Source organism: Loxodonta africana, chromosome 16, assembly GCF_030014295.1.
Source record: "Loxodonta africana isolate mLoxAfr1 chromosome 16, mLoxAfr1.hap2, whole genome shotgun sequence".
Lineage (NCBI taxonomy): Eukaryota > Metazoa > Chordata > Mammalia > Proboscidea > Elephantidae > Loxodonta > Loxodonta africana.
Window position 1 is genome coordinate 82,368,405 of NC_087357.1, and position 26,142 is coordinate 82,394,546.

General features: G+C 54.5%; 1 protein-coding gene across 3 annotated transcripts; it reads left to right on the top strand.

Annotated features, from left to right (window-relative positions):
- OGDHL (oxoglutarate dehydrogenase L) lies at positions 1–26,002 on the top strand. Of its 3 annotated transcripts, XM_003408925.4 has the most exons (22): positions 1–289; positions 2,009–2,179; positions 7,296–7,398; positions 7,803–7,918; positions 8,066–8,220; positions 9,029–9,175; positions 10,807–10,897; positions 14,201–14,380; positions 14,528–14,656; positions 16,210–16,389; positions 16,915–17,067; positions 17,611–17,713; positions 18,316–18,444; positions 19,235–19,385; positions 20,214–20,341; positions 21,359–21,537; positions 22,775–22,846; positions 22,959–23,084; positions 23,173–23,245; positions 24,641–24,804; positions 24,995–25,149; positions 25,858–26,002. In XM_003408925.4, exons 1-22 carry the CDS (start codon positions 86–88, stop codon positions 25,979–25,981), a joined length of 3,033 nt encoding a protein of 1,010 aa, XP_003408973.2. In that variant the 5' UTR covers positions 1–85; the 3' UTR covers positions 25,982–26,002. The 3 variants fall into 3 exon arrangements, with proteins under 3 accessions (XP_003408973.2, XP_023402934.2, XP_003408974.2); XM_023547166.2 differs by lacking the exon at positions 16,210–16,389; XM_003408926.3 differs by lacking the exon at positions 2,009–2,179.
- Positions 26,003–26,142: the final 140 nt, after the last annotated feature.

Here is a 26,142-nt window from a genome sequence, read left to right on the forward strand (position 1 = left end):
TGTCAGCTGTCAGGGTCCCCTTCTGCCCTGGGCTCCGCAATGTTAATTTCTGTGGTATGTGCTACCCCTCGGTGCTGTGTCCAGGATGAGTCCACTCCGGCTACTGGTGTCCCGGCTTGGTGCACAGGCCACAAGGCTCCTGGGCCCACATGATGTCCAGGTGGTCAGCTGGCAACGCAGGTCCTCTGGGCCCCAGGCCACCTTCTCCAGCAGCAGAGGTGGAGGCGGCTCCAGTTACATGGAGGAGATGTACTTCGCCTGGCTGGAAAACCCCCAGAGTGTCCATAAGGTTGGCCCCTGCCCGCCCTGCCCACTGCCTGGGAGGGAAATCCATGGGTCTGGCTGTAGGGGGGTGGGGAAAAGCATCTTGCCTGCTGTGGGATGGGGGCGGTTCTCTGCTTCCCAGGCCCTCAGCTACCCCTGTTTGCAAAGGAGCCTTGTCCTTACATTGGGTGGGAAGAGCCTGTTGGTTTGCTCCTGCTGTACCGGCTATGGTGGTGGTCATGCCTGTGAAGCCTGATCTTGCCCTGGCCTGAGTGCGTTCATGCTTTTTTCCTGACCTGCCATCTCCACATGACCCCTTGCAAGTGTGCAGGGGTACAACGGTTTATGTACATACTGATCTCATAAGACAAACACCCGCTGGTGGCTAAAAAAAAGTCAGGTGGCAGGGTGAAACATGGGAAGTGAAGCTTCTCTCCCTCTGCTTCACTCCCCCTGCCCCCCAGAAAAGTAACACATCGCATGAGCCAACACCAAAGAGCATGAAAAGTTACACAGCCACAAGCCACCCTCCCAGTCCGTCCCCTGCCTGCTCAGTTCCCATCCTCCCAACCTAGTCTTAGTTTCTTCTGTGCCCTTTCAGAGAACTCCTTTATGCAACTGGATTACAAATGTAACTCTGGGCCTCCCTACACAAAAGTGGCACGTCACACACTGTTTGCTTCTTGCTTTCATCACTTAGCGAGCTGTCTCCATGATCCTTCCCCACATCTGACATAAAGAGGCCTACTGTTCTTCCTCCCACTGCATTGTATTCCATTACACGTCTGTGTCGTGATTCATTTAACCAGTCCCCGTTGATGGATGTGTGCTTTGTTTCCAGTCCTGGAGGCTCTGAGCAGTGTTGCAACAAATACGCTTGTAGCTGTATCATCTTGTCTGTGTGCAGCTGTCTGTGGGATGAATCCCCCAAGTGTAGTGGTTGGGTCAAAGATTATTTGTGTCTTTAATTTTGATGGGTATTCCACATCACTCTCACTTGAGGCTGGGCCAACTTACTGTGCCCCAGGACCGCATGAGAATGTGTGTGGGGGGTACCGCCATGGGTTCTGCTTGCGAATATGTGTGCTTGCTTTGCCTCTACACACCTAGTAGGAAAGCCCTGTCCTTTTCTGCTTGGTTCACTGAATAACATATCCTGGTGGTCTTCCTTATCAGCCGTAATAAATGCACCTTATTTCTTTAAGGCCGCATACCCTTCCAGATTCTAAATGCAGAACCATTGATTTAACCAGCTTCCTAGGGATGACCACCATTTAGGTGTTTTTACATTTCTGTGTTTATCAACTGTCCTGGAGGGGATGTTCGTATATGTCCATCTAGGCACATGTACAAGCACGTCTATAGAGTAAATCCCAGCAGCGGAATTGCTGGCCCACAGGATAGATGCATTGGAAGTGTGGAGGGCCTGCCTGCCAAGTTGCCACCTGCAAAGGCTTCCCCAGCCGGTGATGTGAGGGCATGTTTCTCCCACGACAAGAAGCCCCTTACTCTGAACACCCTGGATCACAGCTATAGACCACTCCTCCCAAGCTGGGTCCTGGGAGAACTGGACTCTGTAGGGGGGCCTAGGCTGGTTGTGAGGGGTCCTCTCAGCAGGGTATTGGGAGGGTCTGGAGAGCTGTGGAGGCGAAGGAGCACCCGGTACCTCCCAGGGCTCAGCCTGGGCCACCCCACTCCTCCCAGGTCCTGACCTGGCTGTGTTCTTGCTTCTGCCCCTGCCCAGTCCTGGGACAGCTTCTTCCGGAAAGCCAGTGAGGAGGCGTCTAGTGGCCTGGTGCAGCCACAGCCACCTTTGGTCATCCCCAAGAGCAGGTCGGCACTTTCAGGCGGGACCAAGACCAGCAAGCTGGTGGAGGACCACCTGGCAGTGCAGTCGCTGATCCGGGCCTACCAGGTAGGGGAACTGAGGGTGCAGAGCGGGGAGGCAGGGCTGAGGCTGATGGGGAGGGCTCTCGCTCAGCTCCAGTGTCATCTGCTCAGAGAGCCTCTGAGTTCTCTGTCAAGTGGTACCTGTTCCCCTGGCCACTCTGTCACGTTACTGACCACAGCACGCACTGCTCGCTGGTACTTCTGTGTGCGCTGATTTGTTTGTGGTCCCTCTAGTGGAATGGCTGATCTATAGGGTAGGGTACCTTTATCTCCCGCATCTGTCTGTCCAAGTGTCTAGAGAGTACTTGGTGTCAGTTTCCGTAAATGCATGTTGAACGAAAGCTGAGTAGACGGACCCTGGTTAATGTCTGTTCTCTCCTCTGGACTGTGCCTTCCAAGAGGACAGGGACTGATATACAGCAGTGGCTTAATTAGTGCTTGTGAGATGAACAAGTAGTTCAGTAAACAGCTGCCTCACAGCCTACTGCTCTCATCTGAAGACTTGAGCTCTCCCATGGTGGGTCCCCAGCTGGGCCCCTGCTCTCTGAAAGATTCCTGATGATGTCTGAATTCTTGGTCTTGACCAAACAGGACTAATTGGAGGGCTGCTCTGGGTGTTCACTCCACGATAAGTGTAATCGTTGGATCTTTCTGGGAATCGGGGCAGAAGGTGTTTCATCAGGGAAACCTGCCATGTGGAGGGAAGGGCGGGGGATCCCGGGGTTCTTGGCAGAGACTCCACGGGGGAACAAGCAAGCCGCTGCAGGACTGGGCTGGGCCAGGCTGAGGGGCAGCACCAGAAATGGGATGGCAAGGATCCTTGCCTGGGAGAGGCGGGCTTTGTGTGTGGGCCAGCACTGCGTGCTCTGGGCACCACCAGGGTTGAAGCCGGTCTGGACGGAGGAGCCACAGAGCAGGGCTGGCCCCTCACTGGCTGAGTGCTTAATGTATCGGGGGTCTCGTGTGAGCAAACAGCTGCCTACTTGTCATCATGTTTTTCATGGCTGGATGAAAGAAGCAGAAAGTGATCTAACCGTTGACTTTGAAAAGGAAGAATAAGAAATCTAAAACTGCGTATTAAATACGCACCACCCGTCTGTCTGTTTGTCCTACCATGGTGGCTTGCATGTTGCTGTGACCCTGGGAGCTATGCCACCAGTTTTTCTAATAGCAGCAGGGTCACCCATGATGGATAGGTTTCAGCGGAGGTTCCGGACTAAGATAGACTAGGAAGAAAGGCCTGGCAATCTACTTCTGGAGATTAGCCAGTGATAACCTCATAAAACATGACAGAATATGTCCGATACAGTGCTGGGGGATGAGTCCCCTAGGTTGGGAGGCACTCAAATGACACGAAAATGGACTCAGACGTACCAGTGATTGTGCGGGTAGTGCAGACCAGCCTTTCGTTGGCTGCACCAGGAGCGGAGCCGACTTGGCAGCAACTCACAACTACATTAAATACAGAGTAACCTTTGAGTGCAGTCTCTGGGTGTGGAAATGGCTAATGCACTGAGCTGCTAGCCAAAAGGTTGGTGGTTCCAGTCCACCTAGAGATCTACTTCTGAAAAAACAGCCATTGGAAACTCTATGGAGCGCAGTTCTCCTCTGACACCCGTGGGGTCGTCATGAGTCAGCATCTTCTTGACAGCAGGTGGTTAACATTCAGATGCTGCTTGGGAGCCTTCTCTTCTCAGCACGGTTCCCAGCTCCTCCGCTCCTCTTCCTTGACCTAGCCATGACCGAGCACTAGCAGCCTCCCAGTGCAGTAGTCTCTGCATTTGCTTGGTAAACTTCTGCCAAAGGTGGAAGAAAAGCGTAGCCACCTGCTGCAGCCTGTGGTGGTGACGAGGTGGAGCTTCCCGCATCGGCTGCTGCTCCTCCCAGGGATATGGGAGGCAGAGCCTGCTTTTACTCAGCTGCACACTGTGCTGGAAGAACCTAACATATTGTTATGGACATTTTCAAGCATTAAAAGGTAGGAGAATGGTGAACCCTGACACCCATCAATACATGGCTAATCTTGTTTCCTCTATTACCCCCTTTCACAGACGGCTAGATTATTTTGAAACAAATTCCAGATGTCATATAATGTCATTCATTGAATATTTCAGTGGGAAATATTCTGGAGATAAGGGCTCTTTAAAGAAAAATAACATGATGGCACTGTCATCAGACATCTGGTTGGTATTCCCCTAGGTTGGAAGGCACTCAAAAGACACAAGAATGGACTCCGACATATCAGTGATCATGCCGCTGGTGCCAGCTGGTCTTATGGTTTATTTTTATTGTTTCTTTGAATTAGGACTCAGATAAACACACAGCTTGTGGTTGGCTGGTCTCCACTCTGTAGGCTCCTCTCCATCAGTTTAGCTTTTTGTGTCCCTTGCTTGCCTGATGCAGAAACCAGGCTGTTTGTGCTGTGGTTTCCCTGAGTCTGATTTTGCTAATTGCACCCTCATGGTGCCACTTAGCCTGTTCCTTTGTTCCATGTCATTTCTGTAAATTGGTAGATTTAGAGGCTGCATCAGATCCCGATTTGATTTCTTTTTTCAAAACTGCTTCATAGTTGGTGATGGGTGCTTCTTCTCCTAGTGGGCATGGTAGCTCCATCAATTCATTAAAAACCAGTTGCCATTGCATTGATTCTAACTCATGGCAACCCCATGTGTGTCAGAGTATAACTGTGCTCCATAGGGTTTCAGTGGCTAAAATTTCAGAAGTAGATTGCCAGGCCTTTCTTCCAAGGTGCCTTTGGGTGGATTTGAATCTCCAGCCTTTTGGTTAGCAGCTGAATGAGTTGGCTATTTGCACCATCAGGACTCCATTAATTCATTAAAAATTGCAAAATTGGTGATACTCTAATTCTATTGTACCTTCTTTATTACCTGAAATACTTCTATTAAGAGAAACTCCCCTTTGTCAACTCTTTTTTTTATTCTGAGGAACAAATTGTATAGGGAAGGCAGGATCAATGCTTCTTTTCTCATGACTTTCTGATTTTTTTTCAATTATGAGGTGGTTTCCTTGCATCCTGCAAAGGTGACCAATGAAGGTTTTGTTCTTTTTTTAGTACCATACAAATGCATGAATTTAAACACATTTGATGAGTCTCAGTCTGTTACAGACAGTATCTTTATTGATACTCGAAATGTGGCCCTTATCCACAGCCCTAGCAGTGTTGGACCATACCCTTGCTATCTGACTTGACAACATGTTCCAAGCTCATCTTGTACATTTTCTGCCCCAACCAGCTCTCCAAGGAGCTTTGGCTTCTTTCACTGGGAAATGGTATTTTGAATCCATAATCTGGCCACTAGGAGTGTTCATTGCTATGGGTCTGGTCATTACTTCTAGGCCTTTTCAGTGGTCACAGCCAGGAAACACATACTTTTAAAAAAGATAACAATGTTATGGCATTATACTACTGATGCTTGTAGGTACATTAAATTCTGGACTTGGGATTTTCCTTAACCTCATCACTCTTATGTCAGTGTCTCCGTTAAAACGTCAAAAAATAGAGGTTCTCATAGACACAAATACAATTACTTATTTGATTTATCCCACAACCCACATACGATAGTCATAGAATAACAATCCTAATGTGACCACTACCAATTTAGCAATAGAAAAGAGCTTAGGGATTTTTTCTGAGTCTTCTGTCCTTAGGGAATATGCCCTCAGTCAGTCGTGATGTACGTTCATCCCTTTGTTTCATTTTAACTTTCGATTTTTAAAATTTGATTTTGCTCTATAATTATTTAAAATATTTACAAGGTTCCAAAGTCAAATCTTTCAAGCAAGATATATTCTAAAATATCTACTTTCTATCCCTAACCCTACAACCTATTTCATCCCTTCTCAATTGATAATTGTTTTCTTTTTTTTTTTTTAATTTTTATTGTACCTTAGATGAAGGTTTACAGAGCAAACCAGCTTCTCATTAAACAATTAATATAAATATTGTTTTGTGACATTGGTTGCCAACTCCACAACATGTCAACACTCTACCCTTCTTGATCTTAGGTTCCCCATTATCAGCTTTCCTGTTCCCTCTTGCCTTCTCGTCCTTGCCCCTGGGCTGCTGTATCCTTTTAGTCTTGTTTTGTTTTATGGGCCTGTCTAATCTTTGCCTGAAAGGTGAACCCCAGGAGTGACTTCAGTACTGAGGAAAAAGGGTGTCTGGAGGCCATACTCTCTTGCTTTCTCCAGTCTCTGTCAGACAAGTAAGTCTGTTTTTTTTTTTTTGAGTTAGAATTTTTTCCTACAATTTCTCCAGCTCTGTCCAGTACCCTCTATTGTGACCCCTGTCAGAGCAGTTGGTGATGGTAGCTGGGCACCATCTAGTTGTGCCAGACTCAGTCTGGTGGAGGCCATGGTACTTATGGTCCATTAGCCCTTTGGACTAAACTTATCTTTGTGTCTTTGGTTTTCTTCATTCTCCCTTGCTTCAGATGGGGTGGGACCAGTGGAGTATCTTAGATGGCCACTCACAGGCTTCTAAGACCCCAGATGCTACTCACCAAAGTAGAATGTAGAACATTTTCTTTATAAACTATGTTATTCCAATTGAGCTAGATGTTCCCCAAGTGATAATCGTTTTCTTATTTTATGGTTTATTCTTCTGATGTTTGTGTGTGTGTACGTATACAGACATCAGAAGAATGTTTGTGTGTATATGTATATATCACACACACTTTTCTGTAATTTGCTTTTTCACTTCACAGTGTTTTGTGGAGATCACCTTGCAGTAGTGGATAGAGATTTTCCTCATTCCTTTTTTAACAGCTCTGTAGTCCTGCCCTGTGTGGATTTACCATATCCATATGCCAGTCCTCTCTTGATGGACACTTGGGAACTTTCTAGAATTTTGGGATTACTAACAGTACCGCAGTGAACACTGTTGTGTATGCATCCTTTCTTCTTTCTGCCAGCTGCATGTTGTACTTTTAAACCATGTTGAGCTCCCACCACTCTAGTGCCTGTGGGGGTCTCATAGGCAAATGGTACAGTGACTGGGTGATGGAGATGTGAAACATGGAATTCTGAAGCCGGAAGTGAGGGCCGGGGCAGAGAACCTCACTCTTGGTGAGGATCTGTCCTGCTGGGTCCCAGCTCTAGCTTTTTCCCCTCTCTCCCAGATCCGGGGCCACCATGTGGCCCAGCTGGACCCCCTGGGCATTCTGGATGCAGACCTGGACTCCTTCGTGCCCTCAGATTTAATCACAACCATCGATAAGTTGGGTGAGCATCCTAACCCTTTCGCATTGTCCTACAGCACCAAACAGCTGGCACACCTGGCCAGGGGAAAAGGCTCTTGGGCTCTGGAGGGCAGACTGAGCTGGTGCCTTTGGGTCCGTGTGCCCTGGAGGCCAGCCCACTGGCTCCTTTCTGACCCTTGCCCACCACTGCATGGTGTCTTACCTGAAATCTTGCAGAGCTGAGGATCATTCTCAGGAAGTGTAAGAGACTTGTGCAGGCCCCTCACTGCATGCGTCTACTGTTCCTGCTGACAGAAGGTCCTTGGGCTTCTTGGGAGCTGGGGGAGGGTGCTGGGGAGGCTGTTGGTGGGATCAGGGGATACTGCTGGGCCCATCAGGCCTGATCTCACACTCTGCTGCCTGGGGCTCTGCTGCACCTCCTTACAGCCTTCTATGATCTGCGGGAGGCTGACCTAGATAAGGAGTTCCAGCTGCCCACAACCACCTTCATCGGGGGCTCAGAAAGCACCCTGTCTCTGCGGGAGATCATTCGGCGCCTGGAGGTGAGCCCAGGCAGGTGTGTCGGGCTCCATTGGAGGGAACTCCCCAGAGTCAGACCCAGGAAGGGAGGGCGCTGCCTTTTCCGTTCCTGATTCCTGGGCCCTGGTGCCTCTTCCCACTCCTTGTGGAGACCCCACCTGTCCCCCCAGAGCACCTACTGCCAGCACATTGGCTTGGAGTTCATGTTCATCAACGATGTGGAGCAGTGCCAGTGGATCCGGCAGAAGTTTGAGACCCCTGGTATCATGCAGTTCTCCAGCCAGGAGAAGCGGACCCTGCTGGCCCGGCTAGTGCGCTCCATGAGGTCAGCCAGCAGCCACGAGGATGGCCCTGTGGAGCACCCCAGAGTCTGCTAGGGAAGGGCAGGACTGGAGCAGCCGTGTCTCTGGTGTGGGGCCTCAGGAGGGCACGGGGACCAGGTGCTGGGGTGGTTTGAAGGAGAACTGCCTCATAGAGCTGAGCGGGTGGGCAGGGCTGGGCTCCAGGAGACCATGACAGCAGGGGCTCCGGGGGGCTCAGTCTGCACCCTGAGCAAGGACAGAGGGGACAGGAATGGCTGTGGGAATGTGTGGGCAGAAATATGGCTCAGGGCTGGGAGTGCATGCAGCAGTACCCCCAAGTGGATGGGGCAGTGGCTGGCTCTGCCCATCAACCTTCTCTAAAGCTGCATCTGCCCAGGGCTGCCAGGGCTTGGAGGAGCCCTCGGCCTGCCTCCGGGTGGAGGTGGGGGGTGGGCTAACATCCGAATTCAGCAGCGAAGGGCTTGGGGCCTCAGCAAGCACATGCTTTCTGGTGTGTGTGGGAGGGGAGAGGGCCGAAAGGCATCCCATGGAGATGACTCCTTGGAGAAGTTTGACTGTGAAGTGGGGGCGGGGGGCAGCTAGGAAGGGTCGTGGGGTAGTGCACGCAAGGGCCTTTGACTAAGCTGAGGACCCCAAGCCTTTCCCCTGACCTTGTGCTTCTTGGTGGGTGGCAAGGTGGGGTCTGTGTAGGGTCCTAGGTTCTGTAGAAGGAGGTGGCTTTTCAGTGTCCTTAGTCCTGGACATGAGCAGTCTGCCTCATGAACAGCCCCTGCGGGCCCCAGCTCTTCCCTGCTCTCTCTCCCCATGCAGGTTTGAAGACTTCCTGGCCCGCAAGTGGTCCTCAGAGAAGCGGTTTGGCCTGGAGGGCTGTGAGGTCATGATTCCTGCCTTGAAGACCATCATCGACAAATCCAGTGAGATGGGGATCGAGACCGTCATCCTGGGGATGCCTCACAGGTGGGCCCCACTCCCCTCGCCTCCCCCAGCCTTGCCCATTCTCCTCCAGTCCCACAGGGCTGAGGCAGAAGAAAGGAGATGGGAGTCAGAGGAGGGTTGTTGGTGGGACCTGGGAGTGGTAGGGTGTGGCCTGGAAAATTCTCAGAGTCCCTGGGCCCTGGCCTACCTGTCACACAAAGGGCTGGCCTGTGGCTGGCACCACAGATCCAGGGATAACTGGGTTCTCTCATACTCACACCCTCCTCTTGCCATGTTGTTGCTGCCCTCAGAAAGGGCTGGATTTTAGAAAGGGTTTTTTGTGCTCCTTGGGGTTCCTATAGACAAGGAGACCTGTGAAGGGGCCAGTGGCCCAGGGCTGGCATCCCCTGACAGGTTTCTGGAGCTGAACCCAGGGATTCTGTCCTCCTGCAAACTTGACCACATGTTTGGCTAGGACTGTGATGAAGACTTGATAGGCTTGCTCCTTGGAGCTAGAGCCTGAGGGCTAGCAGGGAGTGACGCCTGGGAGGCAAGAGACCACGGTGGTCAGAGCCCTGCTGGGTGGGGCATGGGGACAGATGAACAGTTCTTTGGTGGCAAAGCCTCCTGGGACTGAGGGAGACTTGGCCACTGATTGCAGTTGGGCCAGCCCGCGGCCACGTTGGCACGAGGGGCATGTACATCTGAGGTGCTGAGAGTCCCCATTCTGTGGGCAAGGCCTCCAGGAGCCTGGGGCTCTATCTGTCACAGACTCTTGGCTCTGAGGGCCTGAGAACACCCTGTGTCTGGTCAGAGGGGTCAGGCAGAACTATCCTCGGGATTGGGTTGGAATGGTACTCACATAGTTTTAGGTCTAGGGGCTGGGGGAGTGGGATGGTCTTGGCAATCAGGGGCAGAATCGGGGCCTGTACAGTGTCTACTGGGCAGGCTCTCAGCCTTGAGGAAGGCTCTGGGAGGACAAGGGGCCATTCCAGGCCAGGTCAGGTCTCCACAGTGGGGGAGGGGACTCGGAGGCTGGAATGCTTGTCCCAGAGGGGCTGAGGTTGTGCATAGCGCTCTTGGTAGCCCCCAAGCCCTATCCCCAGAGAGCAGAAGTGAGGCCTACCTGTGCGTGGGCTACCCTTCTACTGCAGGGCTAGGCAGACTAGAGGTTAGGCAAGGTTCTGTGTGGGCCTAGTGCTGGTATCTGCTGGTGGGCTGGTAGGGGGCACGTTCTGAGCCAACCCCTGTACTGCATTGGACTGGTGCCCACCCCTGGATAAAATGCCCCTTGATGGTCTGGATGTTCAGGCTGGGCTGGAGAATTCTGGGTTCCTGGCTGCCTTCTGGGCCCCCCAGACATCAGTGCCCAGGACAGTCCTCTTAGGGTCGATTGAACCCCCTTTTCCATATCTTGTTCCAAGATGCAGCTGGGCTGGGGGGCGGGATGTGTGTGGGCAGCTGAAATGCTTTGGCAGATTGGGACGAGAAGGGCTGAGTACTGTGTTGAGCTTTGGGATGGGGTGAGTGGGTTCCCTGCGCTAAGGGCCTGGCCCACCTACCTGGGTCTGAGATGTGCAGACTGTTGTCTCCCTGAGGGGGCGTGGTGATCCTGGGCCAGTGAGGGGAGGTGCCCTCTGTGCCAAGTGAGACCACAGCCCCTCTGGCCCCAGGGGCAGGCTGAACGTGCTGGCCAACGTGATCCGCAAGGACCTGGAGCAGATCTTCTGCCAGTTTGACCCCAAGCTGGAGGCAGCAGATGAGGTGGGTGCCAAGCCCAGGTTGTGGAGCCCTTGAGAAGCAGGGTGTTTGGGAGGGACCTGGGGAGGGGCTGGGTCAGGAGCACAGGAGTGTCCAGGCTCAGACAGCCCCCGAGGTAGATGGACAGGAGGAAGAGCGGGTGAGAGGCTGGGGGTGATTGCGTGAGACTCGTGGGGGCTTTTGGAGCAAGTGCTGTAGACTGAGAGCTGGTGATTCTCAGATACCTGGGCTGGCTGGATGGCTGGGGAGACTGAGGCCCAGAGCTGCAGGGGCTGGCCTGAACTTCTTCAGTGCAGCAAGTGTGGTCCTGCCTCTGTGCCTAAAGTCCTGTTACTGCCCCTCACTGATTTGTTTTGCCTTGGGAGTCAGGACAGTCTCTTGTGCTCTTTGAAAGCTGAGGGGACATTTTTTTGCTCACAGCCCCTCTGGGGTCACATATACATCTTGCCGCTTCACACCCCAGGCCTTTGCCCCTGCTGGGCCCCCAGATCACACTGCTTTCCCCTCTCCTCTGCCCCCTTCTTCAGAGCGCTGCCTGCCTCCCTGGCCCTCAGAACCGTTTCTGCCCTGGCCTTCTCCAGCCTGCTTGTGTGCATGTGCACATATGTGTGTGTGTGTGTATGTATGTATGTATGTGCACCCTTGTGCACATATGTTCGTGTGCATATGTATGTGCAGTCATGTATATGCACACATGTGTATGTGTGCATGATTGTGCATCTATGTGTGTGCACATGTGTGTGTGCATGCATGTATGCATGTATGTGTGTGCACGTATGTATGTGTGTGTACTCATACACGTGTGCATATGATTGGGCACCTATGTATGTGCACATATAGGTATGTGCATCCATATGTGCATCCATGTATGTGCACACATGTGCGCACGTGTGCACTGATGTGTGTGCATACATGTGTGCATATGTGTGCATGCATGTGTGTGCATGATTGTGCATCAAAGTATGTGTACATCCATGTGTAATCCATGTATGTGTGCATAAGTGTGTGCTTCTATGCATGTGCACACGTGTGTGCATGTGCAAAGCTGTGTGTGTATGTATGTGCACCCATGTACATGCCCGTACATGTGGGTATCTGCCTGTTTTTCCCTCCAGGCTGGTAGCAGGGCAAAGGCAGGGTCTACACAGGGGCTTCGCTTGTTGAACTGAGTCACATCAAATGACTGCCCCAGAGCTGGGACAAGAGCCCTACCTGTGGGCACCCAGCCCAGAATTTTTCCACAGTCCTGTTCATTTTACCCAAGCAACTTCACCTTTCTAAGCCTCAGCATGCTCCTCTGTAAAATGGAAATAAAAGCACCTGCCCCAGAATGGTGTGAGGAATCGAGGAGATGATACCCGTGTGTAAAGTGTAAGGTCTGATCAAGGAATAAGCCTAACTTCTTTTAATTGAAAAAGAAAATATGATCATTGTTTTTGAAAAAAAAAAAAGATAACGCAGCGAGTCAGGTTCCCTTGTGAGACCCCATTCCTGCCCCCCGAGGCTTCCACCGCAGCAGGTGTCTATCTGTGTTTTTGTTTGTGTTTAGGTATGTACTTCCAGAAGTGTTCCATGCAGGTGCGCAGACACACACAGACACACACACGCAGACACACGCAGACACACACACACACAGACACACACACACAGACACACACAGACACACACACAGACACACACAAGACACACACACACAGACACACACAAGACACACACAGACACACACGCAGACACGCACACACACGCAGACACACACACGACACGCACACAGACATGGACACACACACAGACACACACACAGACACGCAGACACACACACAGACATGCAGACACACACAGACACACACAAGACACACAGACACACACAGACACAGACACAGACACACACACAGACATACATGCAGACACACACACAGACATGCAGACACACACACACAGACACACACACACTTGTTCCTGGCACAGCCGGATTTGCAGAAGGCCGTGGAGCATTCGGCCACAGCCTGGCACCTGCTGCTTTCACTTGGCAGTTTGTCATTTTCACACCAGCCCACGTACAGCTTCCGAGTGCAGCACTGATTTACTTGTCCTCAGAGAAGCCGCAGTAGCAAGCATGCTTGCATGCAGGTCTGAGTGAGCATATCTGTCTGCTGGGCGATGGCTGAGGTGTATGAGGCAATTACCCACCAGTCCTCGGTGAGCCCACCCGTGGCCTCATGGCTTCTCCCAAATCTGCCAGTCTGACTGGTGAAAAGTTTGTCTTAACTTACACCTCCTTGTCATCAATTCAATTAAATATCTTCTCATATGCTTTAAAGCCGTTTCTGTTTCTCTTTCCATAAGTTCCTCTTTGTGGCTTTTGTTCATTTATCTTGCTGATTTGTGAAAGTGCTTTGTATGTTGAGGAAATCTAGCCCCATGCTTCCATTTATTTTATAAGCACTTTCCTCAGCTTCGTTTCCACCTCCCCCCCAGCATTGTGTATGGATTTGCTCCCTCCATGACAAATTCATTAGACTGCAGCTGTCTTCCCTAGGTGGCTCAAACAGTTAAGCACTCAACCACTAGCCAAAGATTGGTGGTTCTAACTCACCCAGAGGTGCCTTGGAAGACATGCCTGGTGATCTGCTTCCGAAAGGTGACACACAACCTTGAAAACCCTCTGGAGCACAGTTCTACTCTGCAGCATGGGGTCTCCATGAGTCGGAATTGACTCCATGGCAACTAACAGCAACGACATCTTTATGGTGGCTGAGTTTTACATATTTTTAGGAAGCTCTTCCACACTCCAAGATCATAAAACATGTCTGTCATGTTTTCTTCACATTTTTCTGCACATTTTTGATCTATCAGGAAATCACTTTGGTGTGAGGAGTGAGGTAGGGATTCTGCTTCCTTGTTTTCCCAGAGGCCCAGCCAGGGGTCTCAGCACCATTTATGAGTCTCCTTCCTTCCATTACTTTCATGTCTGCTGTAATTGGCCCCTTCTTACTGGCTCTTTACCACATGCTTCTTTGACCCTTCTTAGGTGCACTGCAGTTGATAACGCTGCGAGGACCGTGGTCAATAACTCAGAGTCTGATGAGGGGATGGTGTGCTATGGGCCCAGGAGGAACCAGCCTCCTCAGACCAGCCCGGAAGGGTGGTGAGGGGAAGTGTGATGAGGGAGTAGTGTGAGAAGAAGGTATGGGTCAGGGACGGTGCAGCCTTCCTAGAGCAGGACCCAGGCCTTTGCTGGCATCGTGGGAATGTCCCAGCCAACTGTTGGCTTGAGTATCTGTCCATCCACCTGTCTTCAACCTTCAGGGCTCCGGGGATGTCAAATATCACCTGGGCATGTACCATGAGAGGATCAATCGGGCTACAAATAGGAATATCACTCTGTCACTCGTGGCCAACCCATCCCATCTGGAGGCTGTGGACCCTGTGGTACAAGGGAAGACAAAGGCTGAGCAGTTCTACCGTGGGGACTTGGAGGGCAAGAAGGTGAGCTCATTCTGGGCTCCAAGGCAGGAGGGAGAAGTGGGTTTGGGGGGGCGGCTGGGCTCTGGTGGGCTGGGCTTAGGGTCTCAGCAGTGGAGGAGCAGGGCTGGGGCAAGGCAGGTCCCCCTGGCTCACATCCTGATCCTGCAGGTCATGTCCATTCTGGTGCATGGAGATGCTGCCTTTGCTGGTCAGGGTGTGGTCTACGAGACCTTCCACCTAAGCGACCTGCCCTCCTACACTACCAATGGCACTGTGCACGTTGTCGTCAACAACCAGGTGAGGGGAGGGCTCCTGGTCAGCACGTCCATCCCTGGAAATCCAGGCAGCAGTTTGGTGGGAAGAGTGAGACCCTCCTGTTTCTAATCCCCCTGCTCTGCCACTTCCCAGTGTGTGGCCTCAGACAAGTCGCCTGATCCCCTCAGCCTCAGTTTCCTGGTCTGTGTGAAATTGGATCCCAATATATGGGGAGCATAGGGAGTCCTGGTGGGGCAGTGGTTAATAGCTATGGCTGCTAACCAGAAGGTCAGCAGTTCAAATCCATCAGCCGGTTCTTGGAAACCCTATGGGCAGTTCTACTTTGTCCTATAGGGTCGCTATGAGTTGGAATTGACCCAATGGCAATAGGCTTTTTGGTATATATAAAGCATAGAGAAGATTGTAAGATGAAGTGGATACCTATATTGCAAGTCCCTAGCACGGAGATTGGATATGCAATTAGATGTTACTTGTAGATCTATATGAACAAATTGTTCTTACCCACCCATTGCCACTGAGTCAATTCTGACTCATAGTGACCCTAGGGAGCAGAGCAGAACTGCCCCATTGGGTTTCCAAGGAGCACCTGGTGGATTTGAACTGCTGACCTTTTGGTTAGCAGCCAAGCTCAACCACTACACCAGCAAGGTTTCCAATTGGTCCTAGAACATAATAGTGCCTTTCTTTTTTACTTTACATTAATTTTTATTGAGGTAAAATCCACATAACATGAATGTAACTATTTTAAAATGTACAGTTTGGTGGCATTTAGTACATCCACAATGTTGTAAAGCCATCATCTCTAGCTAGCTCCCAAACCTTTCCATTGCCCAAAAAGGAGTCCCCATGCCAGCTAAGCAGTTACTCCTTTTCCCTGTCCCTTTGCCCCTGGTAGCCAGTAGTCAGCTCTCGTCTCTGTGGCTTTACCTGGTCGCAGTGCCTTTGTGTGAGGCGGCTGTGACTACTAACAGCTCTTCTTGTGGCCTATAAAACCTGTTAACTACTTTATTTGCATCTGTGAGGTAGGTATTTCTTAGCCCTTTTTATAGGTGAGGAATCTGAGGCTCTGGGAATTTAAGTACCTTGCCCAGGATTGTACAGTTAATAACCGGTGGGAGTGGGATTTTTGCAGGCCTGCCTTCCCAACTAAACCAGTTGCCATGGAGTCGATTCTGACTCATGACGACCCCGTGTGTGTCAGAGTAGATTTGTGCTCCATAGGATTTTCGGTGACTGATTTTTCAGAAGTAGATCTTCAGGCCTTTCTTCCGAGGTGCCTCTGGGTGGACTCAAACCTCTAACTTCTCAGTAACTGAGCGCACTGACCATTTGCACCACCCAGTGACTCTTTGCACTGTATGAAAATGATTATGGAGAAGGAGAGCAGGCGTGGTTCCCCTGCCGTTGGCTGGTCCGCATGGAAGCCGCTGCTGTTTCTGACTGCAGCCCACACACTGTACCTTCTTTGTCCCCCCTGCGCATACCCCATGTACCCTTTGGCAAAGACCTGCTTGGGTCTCAGGCAGGCGCCTGCCTGTCTAGCTGTGCATTGCCAGTTCCTCCTGCTTCTTCAGATTGGCTTTACTACGGACCCCCGAATGGCCCGTTCCTCACCGTACCCCACTGATGTGGCCCGTGTGGTCAACGCACCCATCTTTCATGTGAACGCGGATGACCCAGAGGCAGTGATATACGTGTGCAGTGTGGCAGCTGAGTGGAGGAACACCTTCAACAAAGATGTTGTTGTGGACCTGGTGGGTCTGGGGGCCCAATGGTGAGGGTGTGGATGCCTGTCCCTGCTGTGCGGGGGCGCAGGGGGCAGGTGGCTCTGGGGGGGCCCGAGGGTAAGGGTGTGGATGCCTGTCCCTGCTGTGCAGAGCGAGGGGCAGGTGGCCTGGGGGGGCCCGAGGGTAAGGGAGTGGATGCCTGTCCCTGCTGTGCAGAACGAGGGGCAGGTGGCCTGGGGGGGCCCGAGGGTAAGGGAGTGGATGCCTGTCCCTGCTGTGCAGAGCGAGGGGCAGGTGGCCTGGGGGGGCCTGAGGGTGAGGGTGTGGCTGCCCAACCCCTTGCATGCATCTCAGCACCTGCAGCAGTCAGGTCTAGGAACACTTCTCGGACAGGGAGGGTTTAGCACCCCTGAGAGCAATCTGTGCAGAGGCCAGGGGCTGGCCATCCAGAGGTGGGTGGGTGGGCGTGCCCTACTTGGCACCATGCAGGCCCAGTGCTGCAGCAACCACACAGACTGGGGCAGGGACTCAGCCACCCAGCCACCTCTGCAGGTCTGCTACCGCCGGCGTGGCCACAATGAGATGGACGAACCCATGTTCACGCAGCCGCTCATGTACAAGCAGATCCACAGACAGGTGCCTGTGCTGAAGAAGTATGCAGACAGGCTCATTGCTGAGGGCACCGTCACCCTTCAGGAATTTGAGGTGGATGTGGGTGCCTGGGACAGGCTTTGGATGGAGCCTGGGGTAGAGGGGAGGGGAGCCCTGGGGTGACTGCTGAGCACTGGGGATTTAAAGAAATTGCTACTATGGTCCCTGTCCCCAAGAGTCCTGGTTTTGCTGGTGGGGAGGAGGCCAAGAATCCAGTGAACCAGTGGCCTGTTGTGATGAGTGCTGCGATGGAGGGAAGCCTGCCTCAGGCAGGAGTCAGGGCAGGCTTCCTGTAGGAGGTAGCCAGAGCTGGCTTTGATGTCTGTGAACGTGTTGTCCCCCACCTTGGGGAGCTCGAGAGCAGAGGCTGTGAGTCCTTCTTGTGTCTCTCTCTTACCCCTAGCTGAGCACACGGTAGGCCTACCAGGAGCCCCCTGAACTCTGAGACTTTGACCCTGGCCATGAGGTCCCTGCAGGCCAGTGGAGAGGGAGTTACAGAAGTTGGTGAGGGGAACCAGGGATTACAAATCTGGGCAGACCCAGCCTCTGGCTGCCCAGGGCATTGCTCCCTCAACCCACACTTTGTCCTAATTTCAGGAGGAAATCGCCAAGTATGACCGGATCTGTGAGGAGGCATTTGGCAGATCCAAGGACAAGAAGATCCTGGATATAAAGCACTGGCTGGACTCCCCCTGGCCGGGTGAGCAAGCAGCTTTCAGCTCAGAGTGATTTGCCTGGACCTTGGGCTCTGGCCCTCCACTGTGGCTTGGGGACCAGGACTGGAGCAGCCCTGGGCAAGGGCAGTCCCTGAGGCCCGGAGGCTTCTCCAGGTCAGGGAGGGAGAGGGATGTTCCCTGGAAAGATGGGGCTGAGTTAGGTGGGGTGGGCACCAAGGGAGAGAAGACCCTTGGGAAAGGGGGTGATCACGTGCTCCTGCCCCATCCTCCCTGCCTGAAGCATGCTGTCTACCTTCCAGGCCTGCTGCCCCCTCCACAAGGAGCCCGCACCTCGCTGGTGAAGCTGGGCTAGAATGGGGGTGGCTAGGTCAGCTGTCACCCCAGATCCAGGCGAGAGCAGGAGCCCAGGCCCAGAGGGAGGATGTTTGGTAGAGGCTGGAGCTGCAGCGGTGGCTGTTTGGTCATCACAGGTCCCAACGGTGGGATCAGGGGAGGGAGACTGAGGCTCAGGGTGGAGTCTTAGTGCTAGGTGGGGCTAAGGAGAGGGATGGGTCCCTCGGTCTCAGGAAGACGGTCCCAGGACCTATGCCCAGCCTGAAAGTGGACAGTGGAGTCTGCCCTGCAGGCTTTTTCAACGTGGACGGGGAGCCCAAAAGCATGACGTGCCCAGCCACCGGCATTCCTGAAGACACACTGACCCACATTGGAACTGTGGCCAGCTCTGTGCCCCTGGAGGGCTTCAAGATCCACACAGGTGCGGTGCCACTCAGTGCTGCCCATGGGCGGCTGCCCCAACCTGGCCTTTGTGCCCAGCTGTCCTGTATCCCTGCCCTGCCCTGCCCTGTGCAGGTCAGCTCAGCTCAGAGCCTGGCTTGCTGCTCTGTGAGGGGCCTGTGATAGTAGTGCCTCTTAGGGCGGGCGGAGAGTCAGGCAGGCCTGGACGTCACCCTCTCAGCTGGGGCTTAGTGACCAGTCTTAAGTCGAGCACCTTGGATTTTCCAAACACCTTTGCTGGGGCGTGCCTGCCTCAGGGAGAAGGAGGGCAGGGAGCGAGGGCATCCCATGGTGGGGCTGGAAGGTGGGCAGGATTGTACAGACAGGGAGGATGGCATGGGAGTGTGGAGCTTGCCTGTAAGTGGCCAGGAGAAATAACAGGCGACAGCACCTGCTCCCTGCTCTCCTGCCCCCGGGCAAGCCTGTGAGAGGTAGCTGGCTGCTGGGGGCACTCCCTGCCTGTTACCAGAGTGGTCTCTGCCTGGGAAGCCTGGAGAGCCCTATGTCAATAGCAAGGCACCTACACACCCCCGCTAAGCCCAGGAAGTTAATGGTGGGAATCCCAGCTGTCCTTGGGAATGCTCTGGTGGGTCTGTGCGTACCCCACAGGAGGGCCTGTGGCTGGTCGATGGTGGGCTCAAGAAGGGGACTGTTGTATTGGCTGGAGGCTGGGGTGAGAGCTGCTAGGGGGTGGGGGCACCTGGTGCTGCAGCTGTCCAAGGTGGATGGCAAGGCGCTGGTGGCCCTAGGTCATTGCTTGCTTTCCTCAGGCCTTTCTCGCATCCTGCGGGGCCGGGCAGACATGACCAAGAACCGAACAGTGGACTGGGCGCTGGCAGAGTACATGGCCTTCGGCTCTCTCCTTCAGGAGGGTATCCATGTGCGGCTGAGCGGGCAGGACGTGGAGAGGGGCACATTTAGGTGAGGGCAGGGCTCTCAGGCCTGTCCCCCTCTTTGGCAGACTGGGTCTTGCTGTGTCCCCAGTGAGCAGGTGGGGGAATCGAGAGCTTGGAGGTATGCTGCTTGGGGCCCTCTAGAGTCTACATCAGGCCCTCTGGAGTGGAGCAGCCCTTTCTTCTTCCCCCACCTCGTTTGAGGAGCTGAAAGAGGGCCTTTGGCTGAGCCAAGTCACTGGATTGCCCTGTCAACAAGTTATAGTGTTGTGGCTCCCAGGGTTTGACAAGTACCCTCTCTCATATCAGGTCACTAATTGCTGCTGGCCCTGCCCTAACCAGGCTGGAGGCCACTCCACTGAGCTGCCCGTTAGTCCTGCTGGGGCTCAGGGTTCAGCCAGGGTCCTTCCTGTGTAAGCCCGAGTCGGGCAGGACTGGTGAGGACATTCCTGGGCAGTAGATTGTCTCAGCTCCTCATGGCAGGCAGGTCTCATCAGGCCTCTCCGTGCAGGGCCAAGGCTCACAGAGGGGCAGAGACTTGAAGTCTGTTCTCCAGGACCTCAGTCCACTGTCTGTGGGCTCCAGCAGTGGAGAACAGTGCTCAGGCCCCCAACTGACCATGCAGCTCAGAGGAAAGGCTGCCTGGAGGAGCAGACCAGGGGCCTTGGCTTTCTGAGGCCGTCCTAGAGGAGTAGACCAGGGGCCCTGGCTTTCCAAGGCCTTCCTGGCATCTCTGCCCTATGGGGACTCTGGCCAGACTTCCTGGGCCAGTGATGAGCTAGCTATGTCCCTGCTGGGGGCTGGGCTGCCTGGCGCACATGGTGTGGGCCTTGCCCATTCATTCCTCTCTCTCCAGCCACCGCCACCATGTCCTCCATGACCAGGACGTTGACCGGAGGACGTGTGTCCCCATGAACCACCTCTGGCCTGACCAGGCCCCCTATACCGTGTGCAACAGCTCCCTCTCGGAATATGGAGTCCTGGGTAGGTCACAGCTCCACCTGCGGGTCCATGGACCCTGGGAATCCTGGGGGCTAGTGAGGGACTTGGCATGCAAGGTGGCCTGTCTGTGTTGTTTTGACTGTGTCCTGGGCCTGGGGTTGAGAGGGAGGTGGCGAGGACCTGGCAGGGGCCACAGAGGCTGTGGGGTGGACCCAGTGGCCCAGCTGCACTCACTAGAGCTTGCAGTGCTTCCTGGGCTGAGGTTACCTGGAGATGATTCCTGGCCCATCTGGCCCCTTGGGGAAACCTGAGGGAGTGGTCCTTCCTGCCTGGGTGGAGCTCTGTGGGTACTAGACCCCCTTCCCTGGGTACCAGCCCCAGTAGGCCATACAGAAAGCCCCCCAGAGACCACCATGGAATGCAGCATCAACTGGCCCCTAGACCAGCTGTTCCTGGCCTGGTCCCTCTGCTTGGATTCCTGAGCTCATATGTCACTGCTTATGCCCCGCACCCCAGGAGCCCTGCCTGGTTGTTCCCCTCCTGGCTCTGGGCTGCCTCCTAGACCAGGGCCCCTTGTCTCAATCATTAGCTGGCCCGATCCTTCCTGTCTGCCAGGGGTCCAGCCAGCCCCTCTGGGAGTTCCCCATCCAAGCTGGGAGTTACCTCTGGGGCTGTCCCTGCCCCTTTCCCTCAGCTGTCCTGCACAGGTTTTGAGGGCTCCTCTTGGCAGACAGCCCCCATGTCTTCTTTCGACTTGGCACCTGGTCTGAAAGATGTCGCAGAAACCCTATGGTTTGGCTCTATTTTGTCCTATAGTGTCGCTCTGAGTCAGAATCAATTCGATGGCAATGGGTTTTTGGGTCTGGACATGGCTGAACCTGGCTGTGCATAGGGTCAGGGCTGAGGGTGGCATCTCTGGGCATGTTCAGAAATCCTGGCATTTGAGCCCCCAGAAGTCCATGGGCTCTTTCAGAGCCATTGGGAAGGGTGGGCAGGGGCGGGGATGGTGCCACCTGGTGACAGTGTGTGGCAGGCTCTAGCTTGGTGTCTTCTGTTCAGGCTTTGAGCTGGGCTATGCCATGGCCAGCCCCAACGCCCTGGTGCTCTGGGAGGCTCAGTTTGGTGACTTCCACAACACGGCCCAGTGCATCATCGACCAGTTCATCAGCACTGGCCAGGCCAAGTGGGTGCGGCACAATGGCATCGTTCTGCTGCTGCCCCATGGCATGGAAGGCATGGTGAGGCCACGGGGCCAGGGGTGCTAGTAATACCAGAGAGAATTAAGAGCATGCATCGAAGGGTTACTCTGTGCCAGCACTTCTAAGGCCCTCTGTGTAATGTGGTTTCGGAGTCCCTGGGTGGTGGAAACAGTTAATATGCTCAACTGCTAACCGAAAGGCTGGAGGTTCCAGTCTACCTTGGAAGAAAGGCCTGGCGATCCACTTCTGAAAAATTAGCCATGGAAAACCCTATGAAGCAGAGTTTTATCCTGACACACGTGGGGTTCCATGAGTAAGTCAGCTGGTTATGTAATGTGGTTATGTACTGGCACGTGCGGGCAGCATCTCAGTGAAGGAGATGCAATTGCTGCTTTCCAGATGAGGAAACTGAGGCACAGAGAGGTGGAGTGGCTTGCCCAGGGTCACACAGCTAGTAGCCAGGATTTGAACCTCTGCTTGCTCTCCTGCCTGCCCTCTGGTCCCTTGTGGCATGCCCAGCCTGTGCAGCCACACACCAGGGAAAGGGGTGGAGGCCCCTGAGCTAACGGAGGAGAAGGGGCAGAGTGTGCCGTGGGGCCACAGGGTCGGGGTGCGGCCTGGCTGGGCAGGCAGAGTTGGCGGGGCGGGCATGGGTACAGGCCAGTTCAGTCACAGCCTGGCCCTGCCCAGCCCTGGACTGTCGGCTGCAGTGGGTGTCTCTGAGGTCCTGCTCAGCTTAGACTAGTTGTCTGGTCAGCAAACCATAGCTTCTGTTATCTCTGAGTGGCTTGTTAAAAGGCAGGCACTTGCTGTTCTAAGCACTTCACACAGCAATCCAGGAAATCAGATCCGTTAGTTCCTGTGTTGAGTGTGAGGACAGGAGGCGGAGAGGTGATGTGACTTGTTCAGGGTCTTCCAGCTGTAAAGGCTGGCTTCTCAGGAGGTGGAGCTTGGGCCAGGCTGGGTAGGGAGGATTGGTATGGCCTGGCCGGTGTCTGTGATATGGGGTCCGTGGGGTGTCCCCACTGAGGGAGGGGCCTTTTCACCTCTTCCTCCTGCCGCATGCATTCATGCAGCACACATGTGGTCTCCGGCCATGCCTCTCCGAGGGTGCTCTTCTCCTTTCAGTCACCACCTCCGGGAAGCCTTCCCAGACTCCTCTGGGTGCCCCTGCTTTCTCTGTCCCCAGGGTCCCTGCAAGGCCAGGCCATCTGTCCAGCGTGACAGACCCTGCTCCCCGCTTGGGCTGGCCCAGGGCATCTGGTGTTTGTTTCAGGGCCCAGAGCACTCCTCGGCGAGGCCTGAGAGGTTCCTGCAGATGAGCAATGATGACTCAGATGCCTACCCCGTGAGTGCTGCCTGTGGTCTCCAGGACAGGGATCTGCCCTGCTGTGCCCAGAGGGGCCGGGCTGTGTGGTGCTGCAGGGGTGTCACTCCCAGCCTTATCCCCATTCCCTCAGGTGTTCACCGAGGACTTTGAGGTGAGCCAGCTCTACGACTGCAACTGGATTGTGGTCAACTGCTCCACGCCGGCCAGCTACTTCCACGTGCTGCGCCGGCAGATCCTGCTGCCCTTCCGCAAGCCGGTGAGTCCTCCTGACTCCATCGCAGGGACCGGAGAATAGGCCTGGGCCAGGCGGGCAGAGGTGGCAGCTGGGTGTCTTTCCCTTCCAGCTGATCATCTTCACACCCAAATCTCTGCTGAGGCACCCGGAAGCCAAGTCCAGCTTTGACCGTATGGTGTCTGGTACGTGACTGGGGCACAGAGTGGCTCACTTTGGGGAGGCCTCTGACACGGGACCTGGCAGCCTGCGGCCCGGCCTCGGCTCTTGGGGCTCTTCTGTCCTCCCCTGTCTGCAGCTGCTGGCCGCGTAGCAGCTCCCAGCACAGTGCCCACCAGCTTCAGGAGTGGAGGTCGGTATGGTGGCCAGCTGGCTGGGGGTCATTTGGGCTGGACCCTGGGGCGAGAGGAGTGTGCCTGGGCCTCTCAGAAGCCACCTGCAGGGGAGGCGAGCTTAGCAGCAGGAGGCCTGGTGGAGGTCTGCCTAGGTCTGGTGGAATTTGTGGGATCAGTCACTCATTCATCCATCCATTTGTGCACTCACGAGCCGGACAGACATGACTGGCTCTCAAGATCCAGTACCCCTCCAGGATCTCTCAGCCTAACTTACCTGGGGGTCAGGGTCAGATGAAACACCTGAAGAACCAGTTGTTGGAATCAAGAGTGGAAGGGTGAAGAGATGTGGACCACCTGGAGAGTCAAGGGGGAGCAGGAGTCCCCGAAGCTCAGAGCAGAGCTGCCTGGGAGCTCAGTCCAAAGGGAGTGGGGGCCAGCAGGCCAGGTAGGGCCTCAGGCATGCTCAGGAGTTTGTTCTAGCCTGTGTGCATCAGAGTTCCCTGCCGGTGTGGGCAGGTAAGAGCTGTGCTTTGGGATTGGACCACCTGGCCTCACTTGGCCTCAGTGTCCTCATCTGGGGTGGGGGGCATGATGAGTAGCTTCCTTGGAGGTTTTTATTCCATGCCTGGTGTGGCATCTGGCATGTGGCGTGAACTCAGGAAGTGCCTGTTTAGTTTTTAGAAGTAAAAATTGACAGCCTTTGATATGGTGGGTTGGCTCCAGGGGCCAAGGGAGGAACGTGCAGCTGCCTCTCAAGGCATCCCCTCCTTTTTGGCATGGAGACTGGGAGCGGGGGTGGTGTGCCCCGCAGGAGACAGACGCAGCTGAGAGGGAGCAGTTTGGGGCAGGTGATGACATCATTAGGTAGGGGCATGACCTCAGCTCCTTCTCTGTCTCCCTCCCAGGCCCCTTTGACACCCCCACTCTAACCTGAAACACTGATGCTTCCCAGGGCCCTGTCATGGCTACAGCCTCTGTCTTTACTCCCCTCCCTGTGACATCTCAGAATGACATCTGTCCTCTGCTCCATCTTTTGGCTCAAGGGTGCCCACTGTAGCCACAGATCTAAAACTGGGGCCAGGGAGAGCCTGAGGATGCTGGGGATACAGGCCTGGTTCTAGAGTTGCTCAGCCCCTTTGTGCCTGGTGTTCCTCTGGGTGCTGATGCCCCCTGGGTACTGACTTTTCCTGGGTGCTGGTGCCTCTGGGTGTTCATGCCCCCGCCATGCTCTATTGGTCCCCCAAGGGACCAGCTTTCAGAGAGTGATCCCTGAGGATGGGGCCGCAGCACAGGCTCCTGAGCAGGTGCGCCGGCTCATCTTCTGCACGGGCAAGGTGTACTATGACCTGGTGAAGGAGCGGAGCAGCCAGGGCCTGGAGGAGCAGGTGGCCATCACACGCCTGGAGCAGGTGCGTCTGAGCCCCTCGCCCAGCCAGAGTGGCAGGCAGTCAAATCCCAGCTCCTGGTGCTCGGCAGTATCCAGACAGGGCCAGGGCCAGTGGGGGTGGTGGGTGGGGGCCCTGTGGCTCCTCTGGCCACTAGGCCCTGGGCATGCTGCCCTTCCCATAGCTATGCCCCCTTTCTCCCTCCCTGCCCCAGATCTCTCCATTCCCCTTTGACCTGGTTAAGCAGGAGGCAAAGAAGTACCCCGGCGCAGAGCTGGTCTGGTGCCAGGAGGAGCACAAGAACATGGGCTACTATGACTACATCAGCCCGCGCTTCATGACCATCCTGAGCCGGGCACGGCCCATCTGGTACAGGACAGACCTGGGGCCGCTGCCACCCCTGCCAGGCCTGCCCATAGCACCCAGGGCAGGGAAAGGAGCCCCAGGTCCTGTCCAGGCTGTGCACACCCCATTTGCTGTGTGGCTAGGAACTAGCCATTGCCCTTCTCTGGGATGTATTTGAAAACCAAGGGATTAGGCCGGTGGCCATGGCTCTGTCACTGACAGATCGGTTTTCCCATCCAGCATCAAGGATCACCAGTAACACCTTTCCAAATAGCAAACATTTGTTTCTGTTCTGCAGCCAGAATGGAGTTAGAGCGTCTTCCTCAAACCTTCTGCTTTTCATGGTTAAGCCAGTTACTTAGCCTCTTGGAGCCTCAGGCCCTCAGCTGTTGAGCAGGATGGTCACAGGGGGAGGTGTGATGCACACAAAGGCCCGCGTGGTGCCTGACAAGATGGGAGACGAGCATGAGAAACTCAGAAGCCTTTGGGTCATGGCATTCTTGCCCTGTGGGTGTCTTGGGGTCCAGTGGCATGGAGGGGACAGCTGCTTCTCCCTGATCTGTGGTTGGTAACCAGGTCTGTCCTGGGCCTGCAGCCTGCTGGGAGTGTGCTGGGGCAGGAAGTCAGGCTTTGCAACTTCCTCAGGTAGATTCCCACCCTGCTGTCCTGGGGTGGCATGGGGTGGGGGAACGCCGGGCCCAGCCCCCTCTTACCTTGTCTTTCCTTCCCCAGGTATGTTGGCCGTGACCCAGCAGCTGCACCGGCCACAGGAAACAGGAACACACACTTGGTGTCACTGAAGAAGTTTTTGGACACTGCCTTCAATCTTAAGGCCTTTGAGGGCAAGACGTTCTAGGGTTTGGCAAGGCCTGCCTCAGTCTTGCCATGGGGTTGGCTGGGGCTGAGGGGGCCGGTACAGGGAGGTGCAGTGCTTCCCACCCAGGAGAGGGGCACCTGGGCTGTGTGGAGGCCCTGCAATAACGTACACTCACTCAGCGATTGAGGCCAGAAGCTGGC